Source organism: Erpetoichthys calabaricus, chromosome 7 (assembly GCF_900747795.2).
Source record: "Erpetoichthys calabaricus chromosome 7, fErpCal1.3, whole genome shotgun sequence".
In the NCBI taxonomy this organism is placed as follows: Eukaryota; Metazoa; Chordata; class Cladistia; order Polypteriformes; family Polypteridae; genus Erpetoichthys; species Erpetoichthys calabaricus.
This window is the reverse complement of record NC_041400.2, coordinates 47,037,718-47,056,731: the sequence shown is the minus strand read 5'-3', so window position 1 is coordinate 47,056,731 and position 19,014 is coordinate 47,037,718. Positions and strand designations below refer to the sequence as shown.

The window sequence follows — 19,014 nt, the reverse complement described above, 5'->3', positions numbered from 1 at the left end:
AGGTAGATGTGGAAACCGGGTTTTCTGATGAAAAAAATGACGTTTAAAACAGTATCGTTTACATGCAACAGATTTTGGCAATGTGTTTAAATGCAATTATTTATATCAATTTATACACTAATAATGGCAATTAAATATAATAATAATTATTATTATTAAATAATTCCTCCCATATAAGTAACATTTCTCTGACTGCCTTCTTCCATCTCTGAAACATTTCTAGACTTTGTCCTGTTCTTACGTAACACAGTACTGAAGTATTGATTAATGCCCGAGTCACCTCATGTATAGATTACTGTAATGCTATTCTAACTGGCATCCTGCAAAAACTTATCCATCGCTTACAACTTCTTCAAACTTCTGCTGCCAGGATAATAACCTGCTGTTGTAAATCCACTGAACATATTACACCTCCTTCTCTCTCAACTTCGCTGGCTCCCTGTTAACTACAGAATACAATACACAATACCGCTCTTAACATTTAAAGCTCTCCACAACCTCACTGATCTCCTCCAGACTGACACCCCTCTCGCTCACTCAGATCCTGATCTGCAGCGCTACTTTCTGTACCGCACATCAAACTCTGTTCTATGGGAGCTCGAGCGTCTCTCATAGTGCTCCTCAGCTCGGGAGATCTCTTCCCTTTTATATTCGTCAGCTCAATTCAATAACACATTTTAAAACTACCCTCAAAACTTATCTTTTCAAACTGGCATACCAATTGTGAATTTTGCACTGTTACTGGCAGTTATCTTTGTTTGTTTTCTAATTATTGCTTTTTGATTTATCATTGTCTTAATTTTACTAATGTTGTTTAATTTTATTGTAAGGTGACCTTGAGTGCGGGTGGCACGGTGGCGCAGTGGTAGCGCTGCTGCCTCGCAGTTAGGAGACCCGGGTTCGCTTCCCGGGTCCTCCCTGTGTGGAGTTTGCATGTTCTCCTCATGTCTGCGTGGGTTTCCTCCGGGCGCTCCAGTTTCCTCCCACAGTCCAAAGACATGCAGGTTAGGTGGATTGGTGATTCTAAATTGGCCCTAGGGTGTGCTTGGTGTGTGGGTGTGTTTGTGTGTGTCCTGCGGTGGGTTGGCATCCTGCCCGGGATTGGTTCCCTGCCTTGTGCCCTGTGTTGGCTGGGATTGGCTCCAGCAGACCCCCGTGACCCTGTGTTCGGATTCAGCGGGTTGGAAAATGGATGGATGGACCTTGAGTGCTAAGAAAGGCGCCTATTAAATATAATGTATTATTATTATTATTAATTATTGAGATGAAAACTTGACCAATGTCTGAAAGTCAAAATAGTAAGACTGCAACTGGCAGTCTGGTCTTTCTTTTAACAATGAAATGATACACTGAATGACAAAAATAAACAATTTTATTGTATACAAATTGGCTTAATAATTTCTGAAAACATTTCACTCATTCCTCTCTCAATCTCTCTCTCACACACACACACACACACAATGTGGTTACTTTAATATATACAGGATAGGATCTAAAATCCATGAAACAGAAGTGTCTTATATAGCTTTTTCCGTGTGTTGCCACCGTGTAATTTGAGAGTATTCAGTCTGGCAATATGATGCCGCCTTAGTTTGTGGAAGACAGACACAACTAAAGACATGAGCATAAAATGATGGTTGTCAATTTCAAACTGTGTTTCCTCGATGTGCTCCTTGAGAAAAACACATCATCTGAACCAATTTCAGCCCGAATAAACTGATTGATCAAAGATCCACTGACAGCTTGTCCTAATGTCGACTGTCGGATAACACGCTCAGCTACTTTGACCACCTTGCCTGTACCCTCAGAAGGAATCATCAAACCTCCTTTGTTTTTTTTAATGTGAGCAAGTGGTAGCTTTGATCATATGATGCCAGTACAGCATCTGTTACCAAACTAGCATGGCACACATCACAGGACAGCTTTCTCAAAATCCCGTCTAAGGGCTACCTCCTACTGCTTCCTGAGGTGGATTTCTCTGGGAAATCTTCAAAGTTTGACAAATGTTAACAGCTAACAACAATCTACATAGTTAGTGACTAAATACGTTTAGTCAAAACGTTGCTTGGAGGCTCACTTGAACACATAAATGCATAGCTTTGCTAATTTAGCCTGGCATAGCTAAAGTTAAGATTATAAAACGGGATTTTCTAATGGCCAAATATAACCAAAACAATTGTTCAGCCTTACCTATGAAATGTAATCCCTGTGATCTGGTTTGGAGTGTACAGCGGTTTGTACAATCCCAAGCAGCACATGCGTGAGGCATCTTTATCCATTACTTCACTCCACAGCAGTGCTACTCACAATATGGCGGCGACTTTGACGTACGATGCTGCTGGTCAAGCGGAGTCTAGTAATTCTATGTCTGTGTCCTGCATCATCAGAGTTTCTGTCTGACCTATGTGCATCATGTTCTCACTTTCTAGTGTCATGATGAGTACGTATAAAATAGACTGATGCTATCACACAGAATACGTGCCAAGAAGTGTTTTACACAACCCATATTCAATTCCAATTTCTCACCCCCATAGACCCAAGTTGTCTCTGCTCCTTATGTAGTTTCACAAGGTGCTTAAAAGGAACTGTGTGTTGCACTATGGGAAGCCATCTTGATTTAGTAGCTCATGGTTATACTGGGGCAGCACGGTGGCACAGTGGGTAGTGCTGGGTTCGCTTCCCGGGTCCTCCCTGCGTGGAGTTTGCATGTTCTCCCTGTGTCTGCGTGGGTTTCCTCCCACAGTCCAAAGACATGCAGGTTAGGTGCATTGGCGATTATAAATTGTCCCAGTGTGTGGGTGTGTGTGTGCGCCCTGCGGTGGGCTTGATCCCTGCCTTGTGCCCTGTGTTGGCTGGGATTGGCTCCAGCAGACCCCCGTGACCCTGTAGTTAGGATATAGCGGGTTGAATAATGGATGGATGGTTATACTGTGGGACAAATTGGCATCATTTTTGTAATTGGGATCAATCTTTACACTTATTCTGTGTGATTATAAATAGCAGCAGTCTTTTGAGATTATGCATTATAGCAAAATAAAATCTACATGTATGCATCAATAATGACCTTGTCAATTGGACCTAATGTATCCGCCGCTTAAAAGGTGCTGCATCACAAAAGAGTTTCCCAAAACTGTTTATAGGGGACAGGTGTCCTTAAAATTCTGTTGTTGTTACCAAAGACTTCAGGTATTGTTCGACCGACTTAAGGGCTTGGTTGTCAGCGCAGCACCTTGTGAAGATCCTGGTCGCAGTCCCTTTGTGGATAAACACTCCAGTGGGAGCTCTTGGCACCGGCACAGTAGTTGCTGGGCTCAGACTCTTTTAATAAAGTACAGTTATTTTCAGACCTTGGTTTTCATCACTTTAATGGGTTTTTTTGTTTTTTTTAAAAGCCACCTTATTACTTTATATCTGAAAATTCTGTGTCACTTACCATAGTGAAGAATGTACTGTATAATACCTGGGAGTGCAGCTGGACGATAAATTGGACTGGACTGCCAATACTGATTCTCTGTGCAAGAAAGGACAGAGCCGCCTGTACTTCCTTAGAAGACTGGCATCCTTCAACATCTGCAGTAAGATGCTGCAGATGTTCTATCAGATGGTTGTGGCGAGTGCCCTCTTCTACACAGTGGTGTGCTGGGGAGGCAGCATTAAGAAGAAGGATGCCTCACGCCTGGACAAACTGGTGAGGAAGGCAGGCTATATTGTTGGCATACAGCTAGACGGTTTGACATCCGTAGCAGAGCAACGGGCACTCAGCAGGCTCCTATCAATTATGGAGAATCCACTACATCCATTAAACAGTGTCATCTCCAGACAGAGGAGCAGTTTCAGCGACAGACTGCTGTCACTGTCCTGCTGCACTGACAGACTGAGAAGATCATTCCTCCCCCAAACTATGCGACTCTTCAATTCCACCAGAGGGGGTAAACGTTGAACATTATTCAAGTTATTGTCTGTTTTTTACCTGCATTTTTTTATTACTCTTTAATTTAATATTTTTTGCTGCTGGAGTATGTGAATTTCCCCCTGGGATTAATAAAGTATCTATCTATCTATCTATCTATCTATCTATCTATCTATCTATCTATCTATCTATCTATCTATCTATCTATCTATCTATCTATCTATCTATCTATTACCAACTGCTGATTTCACATGATGAAACAAAATGTAAGTACACAATAGAATAGAATAGACAGGCAAGTGTCAAATATTTAAAGGAGGAAATAATGGGGTGCTGTGGTGGCTCAGTACTTAGTGCAAGTCCCTCTTTGTGTGTTGGTGGCAGGTTCCCTCTGTGTCAGAATGAGGATCAATTCTGTACTAAATTTGAATCCATTAATACTTTGTGTAGCTCCTTTCCTTTGGTCCAGAAACAATTTTGAAAAAAGACCATTTTTGATTAACAACAGGCAGGTTATAGATTTGTGCGTCTTTGCACATAATGTGAATACATTGCTCCAAGATGATGACAGTTTTTACAAAATTATAACAAAAATCTAGGAATTGCATCTTGGAAAGGTAAAACACAAAACTCTATTTTAAAACATTCTGTGCGGCTAAGTTTACAGTTGTCACAAACTAGATTGGAGGCAGGTTGATAACAGCCAGCGTGGTCACCATTTGCTTTAGGACATCCACTCCTGTTAGTTGACTCGGCCAACTTGGATTCTGTGTAAATCTTACCTTTTATTGTATTTAACATTCTAACACCTGCTGAATCCAATTCATAGTCATTGGACTGGAGCTGAGCCTGGCAACAATGGGCGCAAGACCGCAACCATCTCGGGCAGTAACAGTGCATTTTTATTTTTTATGTTTACACATTTACATTAACAATGGAATTGATCATAAAATAACACAAAATTACAGCAGTGTTACACTTCTAATATGAAAAAATACAGCTTTAATTTACAGTAGACATTATTAGAATTATGAAACCATTCATTTACGGTGACTGTGTGATTATCATTTAAGTGTAAGGCAGTAAGGGTACAATAGGATTTTAAAGAAACATTACAGAACCTGCAAAAATGGAATGTTTAGAGATGATAGAATCCATGCTTCCTTTTCCTGAAATAAGAATGAGACAGAAGAGAACAAAAGAGAATAAGCATATTAATATTAGCTCATACTGTCATTTCATTTAAATTCTGTATCAGGATAGTTCATGTTTTACTTAACATATTTTCTTTCATAAATGCACGTAAAGCAAACCAGCAGCAGGCTTAGTTTACCAGTACTTTCTTATCTTAATCACATCCGCCTTTCCCATTGCTTTGCTGTCATTGTCACATTCACTTCACCATCTTTGAAGGACACATTCACACTTCTGCGTTTTCCTACAGTATATCTTCAGCTGTATAAAGCAGAAATCCACAGAATGTCAGTAAAATCAAATCTATTCTGTGGCCCCCATTTACAGAACTACAGAGGAGCTCAGGGTGTTTTTAAGAAAAATATGACAAATTGCTAAAGATGTGGGTGGCAGTGGGGCTCACCGCCTGCCCTGAGAGCATCGGCCACAACTTGTGAGTTATCTGTCTGTCTGTCTATCTGGACAAGACACGAGTGCAGAGGGCCTGCTTGTTAATTATTCTGTAAAGCCACCGAGGCTTACCCTGGATTAAGTAACAGGAAAATAAATTAAAAAGAGTATTAAGAGTTAAAGATGCTAAGATTTGCATTGGGTGTGACGAGGATGGACAGGATTAGAAATGAGGACATTAGAGGGTCAGCTCAAGTTGGACGGTTGGGAGACAAAGTCAGAGAGGCGAGATTGCGTTGGTTTGGACATGTGCAGAGGAGAGATGCTGGGTATATTGGGAGAAGGATGCTAAGGATAGAGCTGCCAGGGAAGAGGAAAAGAGGAAGGCCTAAGAGAAGGTTTATGGATGTGGTGAGAGAGGACATGCAGGTGATGGGTGTAACAGAACAAGATGGAGAGGACAGGAAGATATGGAAGATGATCCGCTGTGGCGACCCCTAACGGGTGCAGCCAAAAGAAGAAGAAGACGATTAAGTGACTAACACTCTCAAACCAGCTTAAACAGTTCAGAGTCCTAGGAGGTGCAGAACCTATAATAGAAGAAATGGATGGGACGCCAGACCAAACAAAATAATATGCATCACATTTAGCTGAATCCGTCCTTTATTCAATTACTGAACACAATCTAATTCCAAGCATACTGTAAGTGCGAGTCCAGCCTAGCAGTAAATACTCGGAGCTCTGCGGTCAGACGGATGATGTGAAAGAAAGGAGGAAAAGAAGGAAAAGTGCCAAGCTGTGAGAGAGAGAAATAGTAAGGTGGACAAAAAGGGAAAGACTGATGGAGGCTTTAAAAATACACATGCAGTCATATGAAAAAGTTTTGGGAACCCCTCTTAATTCTTTGGATTTTTGTTTATCATTGGCTGAGCTTTCAAAGTAGCAACTTCCTTTTAATATATGACATGCCTTATGAAGACAGTAATATTTCAGCAGTGACATTAAGTTTATTGGATTAACAGAAAATATGCAATATGCATCATAACAAAATTAGACAGGTGCATACATTTAGGCACCCCAACAGAGATATTACATCAATACTTAGTTGAGCCTCCTTTTGGAAATATAACAGCCTCTAGACGCCTCCTATAGCCATTGATGAGTGTCTGGATTCTGGATGGAGATATTTTTGACCATTCTTCCATACAAAATCTCTCCAGTTCAGTTCAATCTGATGGCTGCCGAGCATGGACAGCCTGCTTCAAATCCATCCATCCATCCATTTTCCAACCCGCTGAATCCGAACACAGGGTCACGGGGGTCTGCCGGAGCCAATCCCAGCCAACACAGGGCACAAGGCAGGGACCAATCCTGGGCAGGGTGCCAACCCACCGCAGGACACACACAAACACACCCACACACCAAGCACACACTAGGGCCAATTTAGAATCGCCAATCCACCTAACCGGCATGTCTTTGGAATGTGGGAGGAAACCGGAGCGCCCGGAGGAAACCCACGCAGACACGGGGAGAACATGCAAACTCCACGCAGGGAGGACCCTGGAATCGAACCCAGGTCCCCAGATCTCTCAACTGCGAGGCAGCAGCGCTACCCACTGCGCCACCGTGCCGCCCCTGCTTCAAATCATCCCATAGATTTTCGATGATATTCAAGTCAGGTGACTGTGATGGCCACTCCAGAACATTGTACCTCTCCCTCCGCATGAATGCCTTTGTAGATTTCGAACTGTGTTTTGGGTCATTGTCTTGTTGGAATATCCAACCCCTGTGTAACTTCAACTTTGTGACTGATGCTTGAACATTATCCTGAAGAATTTGTTGATACTGAGTTGAATTTATCTGACCGTCAACTTTAACAAGGGCCCCAGTCCCTGAACTAGCCACACAGCCCCAAAGCATAATGGAACCTCCACCAAATTTGACAGTAGGTAGCAGGTGTTTTTCTTGGAATATGGTGTTCTTCCGCCATGCAAAGCGCTTTTTGTTCTGATCAAATAACTCAATTTTTGTCTCATCAGTCCAAAGCACTTTGTTCCAAAATGCATCTGACGTGTCTAAATGAGCATTTGCATACAACAAGCGACTCTGTTTGTGGCGTGAGTGCAGAAAGGGCTTCTTTCTCATCACCATGCCATACAGATGTTCTTTGTGCAAATTGCGCTGAATTGTAGAACGATGTACAGATACACCATCTGCAGCAAGATGTTCTTGCAGGTCTTTGGAGGTGATCTGTGGGTTGTCTGTAACCATTCTCACAATCCTGCGCATATGCCGCTCCTGTATTTTTCTTGGCCTGCCAGACCTGGTGGGTTTAACAGCAACTGTGCCTGTGGCCTTCCATTTCCTGATTACATTCCTTACAGTTGAAACTGACAGTTTAAACCTCTGAGATAGCTTTTTGCAGCCTTCTCCTAAACCATGAGACTGAACAATCTTTGTTTTCAGATCTTTTGAGAGTTGCTTTGATGATCTCATGCTGTCACTCTTCAGAGGAGAGTCAAAGGGAAGCACAACTTGCAATGGACCACCTTAAATACCTTTATATCTCATGATTGGACAAACCTGTCTATGAAGTTCAAGGCTTAATGAGCTAATCCAACCAATTTGGTGTTACAAGTAATCAGCACTGAGTGGTGACATGCATTCAAATCAGAAAAATTACAAGGGGACCTACATTTTTGCACAGCCAGTTTTTTACATTTGATTTAATTTCATACAACTAAATACTGTGTTCGGAAAACACCCCAGTACTCAGATGTTCCTAGGAAATGAAAGACATACCACTGTTATCTTTTCTGATGAAAGTAGAGTAAATTATTATGCAGGCTGAGAGGGGTTCCCAAACTTTTTCATATGACTGTAAGACACATTGACGGCCAACATGAGTTCAGACCATTTGGTGATCTCGAGAGTGAAATGGAGACGCGGACTGGGGGAGTAGCTGGGTAAAGCCCAGCCATGGCGTTCAAATGGACAGTCCTGTAATGAGGTTTTTTTTTTCTAATTTAATCAATCATATTTATTTTTTCAGGTTAAGTATGTGGGAATGCAATAAATATTTTAGTGTCAGATAAATAAAATGCAAATGCATTGTGTTCCTGTATTGGAAGAAGTAGGCTCACTAAATGTGTGGCTGGGCACAATTCAGTTCAGTTTGAGGCAAAAATGTGGCAAAACAAAACGCCTTGTACTGTATATTTATTTAGTGTGTGTACGTGTGTGTGTGCAGGGATGGGGAAAAGTAGGTTTATAGTTGTTAGTATGGAAAAAGACTTGCAGGTTATGATTATTACAATAGCTTTATTAACTTCGTGACCCTGTGTTCGGATTCAGCGGGTTGGAAAATGGATGGATGGATCTCACAAGTGCTCACATTGCCAACCTCGCGTCTTCATAACTTTGGCCACCTCTTGTGTATTCTGTGTGTGCAGCACATGCAACAGGCATATGAAAAAGTAAGTGTGGATATATCATGACATGATCTTCATTTGAACAGTAGGTTTAGATAAACATGGTGTAACTGTAGTTATTACAGTATGTTATTAATAACATTTTGGATAAGCATTTATATTGGGGAGGAGGACATTCTGCCTTTCCTGTTGTGTGTGTGTGTTTTTTTTTGGCCTATGCTGTCCTCTCTGGGGTTGAATTCTGTTTTGTTAAGTTCAAATTGTTGGTATGGAAAGTTATTTTTATAACAAAAAATCTTTGCAATAATGTATTAAAAAAATGGACAGACCCTGAGGCAGTAAAGAAGCCCCAAACCATAACATCTCCACCACTAGGCTTTAGTTATGAGGTTCTTCTGGTAACCCTCATCTTTGTCTCATCTTTCCAGAGCACATTGTTCCTTATGTCCTGGTCTTTAATTAGGTGTTCATTTGCAAGCTTTAGTCTTTCTGGACAGGAAAGGTTTGCTCCTGGCACTCCTCCCACGTAGATTTAACTTGTGCAGCAATGGTAGACTCGGGCACTTAGACATTGCAGGTGCTACCCGGAGGTCACATGATGACATTCTGGGGTTCTTAGTTCTTGTGCCGAAACAACTGGAGGGGCCTGGAGAAACTGGCAGTTGTTTGAAATCTTTCTCCTTCCAGACAGTGGAATGACTGAGTTCTAATTGTTTGGAGCTCTTTTAAAATCCCTTCCCAGATTTTTAGGTATCCATATCCTTCTTTCTGAAGGCCTCAGAGAGCTCTTTCATTCTAGGTGTGGTGATAACACACACTTCAACATCAAAGAGTAAACTCACACTAAATATCTGAGGTTTAGGTAAGTCAGGTTCCTCCAAGATCCTCTGTAATAATATTCTGTTCATTTGCATCTAATCTAATGTGCCTGGTTCTAATTTTATTAAGTGATAAATGTCAGAGTGCACTTATATTTTCCGCATTTATGTTTATTTAAATTATACAATAGACTGAGTAATGTAAATGTGGCATAATGTTTGTTATGTCACCATTATCACTGTATACTGTTTAAAGGAAGATCAAATCTATATATGTCCACATATCTCTAGTATAAAAGGAAATCCTGAGACAAGATTTTTTCAAAGATATCATTTCAAGTCCCATGAGTCGAGACTTTGGCCATGAGATTTTTTCAAGTGACGCCCTCCTCTCAACCACATTCAACCACGCACACGGTCCTCTCTCCTCTCATTTGTGTGAAAGCATTTGTCAGACTCAGTTCCTGCTCTCTTAGCTCTTATAAATTTTTACATTTTCCTCACTTTAAGTTCCCAACTAATTATGTCCAAATCTTATTGAAGAATTTCATCACAAAGGGTTATCAACAGAAGAAATGAGCAGACGGGCAATCCTAGCACCGAGAACCGATGAAGTCAAATGAATTAACATGAAAATTGTCGATTGGTTATACGGCAAATTGGTTAAATGCATATCAACAAACTACTGTGGTGGGTTGGCACCCCGCCCAGGATTGATTCCTGCCTTGTGCCCTGTGTTGGCTGGGATTGGCTCCAGCAGACCCCCGTGACCCTGTGTTCGGATTCAGCGGTGTTCGGATGGATATCAACAAACTATACTGAAACAGTTGGTGGTGATCGTGCGGAAGATGAAAACATCAACTTACAATATCTTGTAGAATATCTACAACCGTTAACACTGTCCGGTCTTCCACCGCCCGAATTACTGGTGAAAGAAGGATATATCCAAGAAGGGTAATGTAGTACATCTTCCGCGGATAACATTAGACACCAAAGGAGACCTTGATATGCCATTCGTATTAAAACATTTACAGTTTCCCGTTAGAATAGCTTTTGCAATGACAATTAACAAATCACAGACAAACATTCGAAAAAGTCGGTTTATTTATTACAGAGAAAGAAACGAAATTCACTCACGGGCAGTTATATATTGCGTTGTCACGATGTAAGTCCAAACACAGAATCAAAATTCAATGCGCTACTGACCAAAATTTAATTCAAAGAATTGTTTTTACTGAAGTTTTACAGTAAAAGTGTAAGTTTAAAAAGTATGTGTGTGTTAATTTCAAATCCAAGCAGAACGAAATCATATAACGCAACGAATACCTCTAACGCAACATGAAACATAATTTGCTTTCAAATTATTACGTTTTACTATTTTTTAATATCGTTAGTTACTCGCGGTAATGTAAAATAGTTAGTTCTATTACGCATATGTAACAATTCCCATGAAAATAACAATCTGTTTAAATTGTACATCCACATCCCCATACGTGAATGGCTGAACCGCAAAGTGGTTAGCATGTAGCGATGACCCGGGGGTTGGTGAGCAACGTGAGCAGGGGGCCATAGTGTTTAAAATTTCATGGGGTGTACTTACTTTTTCACACAATTAAATATCGTAAATACAGAGTACATATACACAAAAAGATATATGCATATACATATACATACATACATACTGTAAATACACAGCATATAGGGTTATGGGGTCACTAGCTGTGCTACCCATCTAAGACAGTTTAAAATGTAAGGAAAATGTAGACCTTCACATTAATGCCTGCAGTGCAATGAATCAATTCTTAATGCAAGTAGTAATAAAATGCATTGTATTTTACATTCTAACACATGGTGCTCCACAAACATTTGTAGTAATAAAATGCATTACTACAAATGTTTACGATGCAACGTCTATTGGAATGACAAATGCAATGCACACATCTTTGTTACATGCCATTTATTATAGGATTCGTAACAGCAGTGTTAATGATTGCGATGCACCTTTTGTTGGAATGACAAATGCAATGCATTTACTATTACAGGTGTTCTTAATACTCCATCTGTTGGAATGACAGACATAGCAAAGAGATACGCAGATACACAGTTATCCTTTCATTAAGGTTTATTATTGCCACATATTCTTTTTTTGTACAGTGCTCTTCACTGAGTGCAGACACACAGCACTGTGAACAATTCTCAATTAAAATACACGTACAGATTGTACTGATTACTAAACTGGTGCACATATAAATGCAGGTTTTTTTCAACCATACAAAAAACAAGGTAGAACTGATTAAACAGATATGGAAACCAACTATATCTGTCTTTATATTAAATGATAAACTATGGAGATTAAAATCATACAAGAGAAAGTCAAAAATAAAGCCTCAGTCCTAGAGACCTTGGCCAATTTTAGATTTCTTACTTGCTTGTGTTAATCAACATGCAGCACATCACCACTAGACACACTATAACAGCTATCCATTTTCAGGCCCACCTATTGTTATTATTGAGTCATCAAGAATGACATTTTATCCTGCCAAAGGCAGGCGTAACAAGAGTCAACGCTGGGCTCTCGGATCATCCACCTGCTTTCTACTTCATAGATACTGTCCTTTATCTATCTATCTATCTATCTATCCATCCATCCATCCATTTTCCAACCCGCTGAATCCGAACACAGGGTCACGGGGGTCTGCTGGAGCCAATCCCAGCCAACACAGGGCACAAGGCAGGAAACAATCCTGGGCAGGGTGCCAACCCACCGCAGGACACACACAAACACACCCACACACCAAGCACACACTAGGGCCAATTTAGAATCGCCAATCCACCTAACTAGCATGTCTTTGGACTGTGGGAGGAAACCGGAGCGCCCGGAGGAAACCCACGCAGACACGGGGAGAACATGCAAACTCCACGCAGGGAGGACCCGGGAATCGAACCCAGGTCCCCAGATCTCCCAACTGCGAGGCAGCAGCGCTACCCACTGCGCCACCGTGCCGCCCATCTATCTATCTATCTATCTATCTATCTATCTATCTATCTATCTATCTATCTATCTATCTATCTATCTATCCATTCATTATAGTGCTTTTTCTGTCTATCTAAATATTCATTTATATTTAATGTAATGGATTAATTCATGTTGTTCTGAAAATCGATATAACTTCTAAAATGAAGACCTTAGCTCTTACCTGGAACAGTCGTGACCACTCCACCCAGGAGGGCAATGGCATCGATTTGGCCGTATGCATTTACCTCCGTTTAAGCAGGGAGACTGGCAGACCGCTGAAATTTCAAAGAAGATACCGGTAGAGATTAACAATTATCCATCATCTTCTAATACGCTGCACATCACATTTTTAACATGTCACCCAAGTTCATAATTCTCTAAGAGCACAGAGTGAACCAGCAGTTTCACTACTGAAGACCTTGAAAAACAGTCAAGAAAGGCTGGAGGTGCCAAAGGTCCACACCGCCATCATTGTGCCTGCACAGCATAGTGCTGTATCAGCTATCAGCAATATTATTTACAGTCTCAGACACATAATCCAGAAATGTAAAGTCATGAAACCTCCAGAGTTCATTAAAATGAATGGTATGCACCTGTTTCTTTTCTATATGATGTCATGTCATTTTCTAACTTGCTTAATCCAGAGAACGGTTACAGGCGCTCGGGGGGCACAGTTTGGGTTGTTGAGGGAGTTTTTTGGAGTCTATCCCAGCTAGCATTGGTTCAAGGCAGGAACAAACCCTGGAAAGTCCATTGCAGGGTGAACACACACACACACGCACACACACACGGGCCAATTAAATGTCACCAGTTCACCTAACCTGCATGTCTTTGGGAGGGAACTGGAGCACCCGGAGGAAAGCCACTCAGACACAAGGAGGACATGCAGGGAGGAACTGAGACGCAAACTCTGGTCTCCTAACTGTAAGGCAGCAGCACTACAACTGTATCACTGTGCTGCCCTTATTTGATGCCTTTATGTAGAATATATAAAAACTTTCACCGTGAGCCACCATGAGACAGTTAACCTCACACACACACACACGTGTTTTCAGATATGAAAGGAAATCTGGGGTCCCCCAACAAAGGCCCTCACAGGTGCAGGGTGAGTTCTGAGCTGGAATTCAAACCCATCCATCACCTGTTGTCACAAAGTCACACCACTAATCACCAAGTCTTTGTTCTGACCTCTGGGAGGTCCACTTCATAAAAATGAAACTCTGGTTGATTAAAGTATTCCCAGTTTCTTTTGGAGATTCAACAGGAGAGCAGCTATCTGAATAGCTTGTGCGATTGTGCTGAATTTAATAACAAAGCTGCCCAGGGCATTTAAATATTCATTTCAAGGTTTCTTTAGATATGTTTTCCTGTCAATTTAGAACAACACAGAGTGGCAGAGCACATTTTTGGAAATGTATACTCTTACAGTTGGGATGGTCACAGGTACGCCTGGGTTTCTATAGCTACGGAGCACACTGGGCGGCGTACACTTGAGGTGTTGCTAATGAAGAGTAAACAACTGCTGTGTTGCTGTAGGCATCCTTTAAGTGACGTGTCACGGAACAAATAATTACACGCTTTGGTTTATTATTCAAGTGGAAATGTGGAATTCCTGAATTGTGCTTGTTGTTTCTGCATTTATCAGTTTTTTTAAGTGGAATACATTTACAAGGAACATACAGCATACAGCCATTTACATTCTGCTCGTCTTGCTCTGAGAAATAAAGACAAGTAAAGAAAGGCAACAGGGCAAATGGATGGAAAGCTTAAAAGCAGAACTCAAGTCCAAGAAGCTCCTCACACTAGTCCTTCTAAGTAAACCTGAGGAGATCAGATAATCAGGGGACGTCAGGTTGAACACGGGGTCCGTCTAAATCAGATGGATACTTTACTGTTGAATCGAGGACATGCATGCTTCATGGTGTGTGTTCAGCACAGACAAGAAAAGCAAACCAAACAAGATAATTCTAGGGACTGAGGGTACCTTCATAGCAGTGCTTGGGGAACCATTAGATGAAAGGCCGTATGATGAGCAATTTGATGGATTTAAACAGCTAGTAGCAAAATGGTGGTGGAGACAGGTTATCACAGGCAATTAGAAAACAAAAATTCATTGAATGAAGGGCTAATGAATGTAAACTACCAAGTGCTAAAGAAATTTAATAAAAATAACCAGTGAAAATGATTGAGTATTTAAAATATTTATGAACAAGAAGGGTCAAAGATAAACCAATTATATGGAATTACAGGGTGAGTCAAAATTATGTTAACATTTGAATGGTGGAAACAATTTATTCACGAAACATACTTCATATGTGCAAGATGATTTACAGGAATGTCTCAACCCGTTTTGCCATCATGTTCAACACACAAAACCCAACGAGCAACAGTATCATTTAAAGCCCGGACACACATTTCATGGGGAATAGATGATACCACAGTCCGTATTCTGTTGATATCACAAACTTTCCTGCTATACACGTGCTCCTTCACCATACCCCATAACCGGATATCACAGGGTGTGAAATCAGGGGAGTGTGGAGGCCATGGCAATCGTCCACTATGACCCATCCATCGACCTGGAAAGGTGTGGTCGAGATAAAAATAATCCATTAGTGTTAACATAATTTTGACTCACCCTGTACATTATTTGAAGTGATAAGTGCAAATACTCTACATCTAGACTGGCACAGTGATAAATAAAATGCCTCACAACTCCAGAAAAAAGGTGAAAAATAAATGAAAGGAATACATCACACAAAACTGATATCTCTCTATATACAAAATACTAAAGGTTGTGTCCATCTGGTACGTATTGGCTTATGAACCACTAGAGCTATAAGATCTTCTTAATTGAAAGCTTATGATGAGACATGCACTGGAGAAGTATGAAGTTGGGATAGCGTTATCCTCCGTGAAGTTTTTATATCTTTCATATTACATATATTTATTACATAAATTATAAAATAGAGATTAGAAATCTGTCAATACATGTACAACCAAATTTGTTATTGCATCTTATAAAATCGGGAATCAAATTTAGATATTAAGAGAGAACAATCGAAAATTACGAGCACAAGTATGAACTGGTGCAAATTCATTAATGAATTCAGTCTTAGTTGATTTAAACAAGTTAACCCTGCATCTTGTTGTAAAACATTGTCTAGATCTAGAAGGCTCATGTGGGTGTTTTACCAAAGATGCCACAAGCATGAGTCCTCCTGTAAGAATTCTGCATTTGGTGCTCCTTTTTCCACAAACTTGTCCCCCATGACAGAGGTGTTATGAATCAGTTTGAAGTGGTTCAATGTGGGTTGTGCAAAATGTGGGCAAGTTCTTTGACTGCCTCCAATTTTTCTTGAAAAACTCTAAAATCACAGGGGTGATTAACCTAGGAATATGTTTTACGGACTCTTTATAGAAGGTAAAAGGCTCTGTCATCTTTACTGAGATGTAAACAAACAGCCCCTACAAAGAGGCCGACATGAGAAATTCAGATGGAACTCAAACTACCAACATCCTCCAGTAATAGTTGCTTCAACCCACCTACTAGTATACAACTTATCCACTCCAAATGGGACTTAAGGTGGTGTTAATTTTCTCACAACTCCAGCAGACAGGGTTCAGATCCCAACCAGTTTATCGTCTGTGGTGTCTGCATGGTCTTCCTCCATCTTCATAGGTTCTTCTCAGGTACACCAGTTTTCCTTCCACATTTGATTGTCAACACTAAATTGACCCTTTAGGAGTGAATGTGGCCTATCCTGTGTTTGTACCTGCCATCACTTGATGTTTCTGTTAGGCCTTGACTACCTGCAGACCTGAAGTGAATTAGGAGGGTTTATACAATGGATAGCTGCTTTGCATCAGATTTTGCAATTTGGCTTTTATAAAGACACCCGTAGCCATAGAATGTATTGTGTTGAAGAACACTGATCTTACTCAGTGTGTTCAAAAATTCTAATTCATTTAACATCATCAGTAGTGTTGAAAAATGACTCAAAAATACACAGAAATTTAAGTTTGAAAAATCTATTATTTGTTCAATTTGTTTTACAGTAATCCCTCCTCCATCGCGGGGGTTGCGTTCCAGAGCCACCCGCGAAATAAGAAAATCCACGAAGTAGAAACCATATGTTTATATGGTTATTTTTATATATTTTAAGCCCTTATAAACTCTCCCACACTATTATAAACATTTCACGCACAATTATACAGCATAAACCCTTTGTATTCTCTTAGATATTAGGTAAGATTCGTTGAAATTATGTATGTAAACACAGTTTACATACAGTAAAACCTAAATATTATTTTAAAGATATTGAGCGTCTCCGATATCACATATGTTACAGCCATTACAACAGACAGGCCACCATCAATAAATACGTACAATGCAAGAAAAATTGTATACAGTAAAATGTGTGTACAGTGACACTAAACTATGTACATGTAATAAGTACTGTACATAAATAATTAATTATGGTTACTCACCAACAATGACACGACAACTTGTCCGATAACGATGAGTTTAATTTTACTGCACAACAAAGGATAGCGTTACAGCTCTTCTAAAGGAGCCTCTTCAGGCGACTGTTTAGCACCGCCGTTGTTCTTCTTCCATCACTCTTCAATCCAAATCCCTAAAGCAGATTCCATCCAGATTACTGCCTTATCACGTCCACTTGCAACTCATTTTGCGCCCTGGTTAAAAGACACTGCGGCCGTAGATCTTATATGCTTTTCCTCCTTTTTAAATAAAAAGAATCGTGGACTCATTTATGCTGTAATGGTGTCCTGCAGCGGTGTAGCTGTTTCCTTCCTTCAACATATCCAAAAATGTTACTTTTTCTGCAATCATTTGCATCTTAATGCTGAATGAGTGCGATTAGACTTCCTGGTTAATGCAGCACTCCGTCGCTGAGCCAATCAGCAGCACACAGGAACTTAACCGCGTGCTCTGATTGGGTAGCTTCTCAGCCATCCGCCAATAGCGTCCCTTGTTTGAATTCAAAGGCGTCCCTTGTTTGAATTCAAATGGGCAAATCAACTGAGGAAGCACACGTACTGTAGACCGCAGTGAAAAATCCGCGATATATATTCACATATGCTTACTTTTAAAATCCGCGATGGAGTGAAGCTGTGAAAGACGAAGCGCGATATAGCGAGGGATCACTGTAATCCACTCCGTGGTCATGGGAGCTAAAGTTATACCAGGCTACACCAGATGCATGATAGGCACCAACCTTGGAAAAGATGTGCATCCATTGCAGAGTGCACTCAGGTACATCATGGCAATCTAAGGCCGAGTTTATACTTCACGCCACGCGACGTGTGCTCCTGCGGATCCTATTGCTATGCAACCGGTGTACTGTTAATACATGCGCATGTACTTTACATAAATCTGGAAGATTCCACCAGGTGGCAGTACGAGATATCATCATGGTGAGAAAACATTTGGCTTCCCTGTGTTGTGAATTGCCTGAAACATCCATTAAATTCTGAGGACGCCTTGCCCCAATATCTCTGAAAAGGATGGATGTTTAATGATTACATCCATCAATCCAGGGATGCGTCCATTCCAGCATGCATCAGGCGCAAGGCAGAACAATCCCTGGACGGGGCATCAGCTCATCGCAAGTTGAATACAAGCACATACATACACTAGCATCATTTTAGCATCACCATATCCCCACACCTGCATGTCTTTGGAAGGAAACTTGAGCAGACTATGGAAACCCACCATTAAAACATGGAAACCTCAGGCCCCTAGGGAACATCAGGGTTGTGTCTCCCTGCTGCGAGGAAACCGCACTACTGCTCCAGCACCGTGCTGCCCCCACATGTGTAATTATTAATAGTATTCATGATTTAAGTGAAGTTAACAATTTATCTGTAAAATGTAATATACAGTACATACTTTAATGTATTTCATAATGAAGTGATATCAATTATAAATCTAAGGGTTCTAAATGTGCAGAGATCTGGAATATTATAAATTTAATGTGTTCTGTGTGGCGATTGGTGCTTGCCCCTGCTGTCAGTTTAGGAGGAAGCCCCAGAAGCACATAGTGGTCAGTTTTAAGATGATGTTTATGACGGTCTTCTTTAATGACAAAATAAACTACGGGATTAAAGTGGAAATTACGAGATAAAACCCAAAATTTCCACTTTAATCACAAAATACAGTGGAACCTCGGTTTGTGAGCATAATTCGTTTCGGAAACGTGCTCGTAGTCCAAAGCACTCATATATCAA

General features: G+C 40.7%; 1 protein-coding gene across 1 annotated transcript in view; it reads right to left on the bottom strand.

Annotated features, from left to right (window-relative positions):
* Positions 1-4,791: 4,791 nt before the first annotated feature.
* The window catches only part of LOC114654317 (sushi, von Willebrand factor type A, EGF and pentraxin domain-containing protein 1), a 328,570-nt gene continuing 314,347 nt past the window's right edge, over positions 4,792-19,014 (bottom strand). Inside the window, 2 exon segments of the mRNA XM_028804783.2 lie at positions 4,792-5,079; positions 12,941-13,034. Coding sequence (XP_028660616.2) covers positions 5,049-5,079; positions 12,941-13,034 — 125 coding nt within the window. The 3' untranslated portion in view covers positions 4,792-5,048.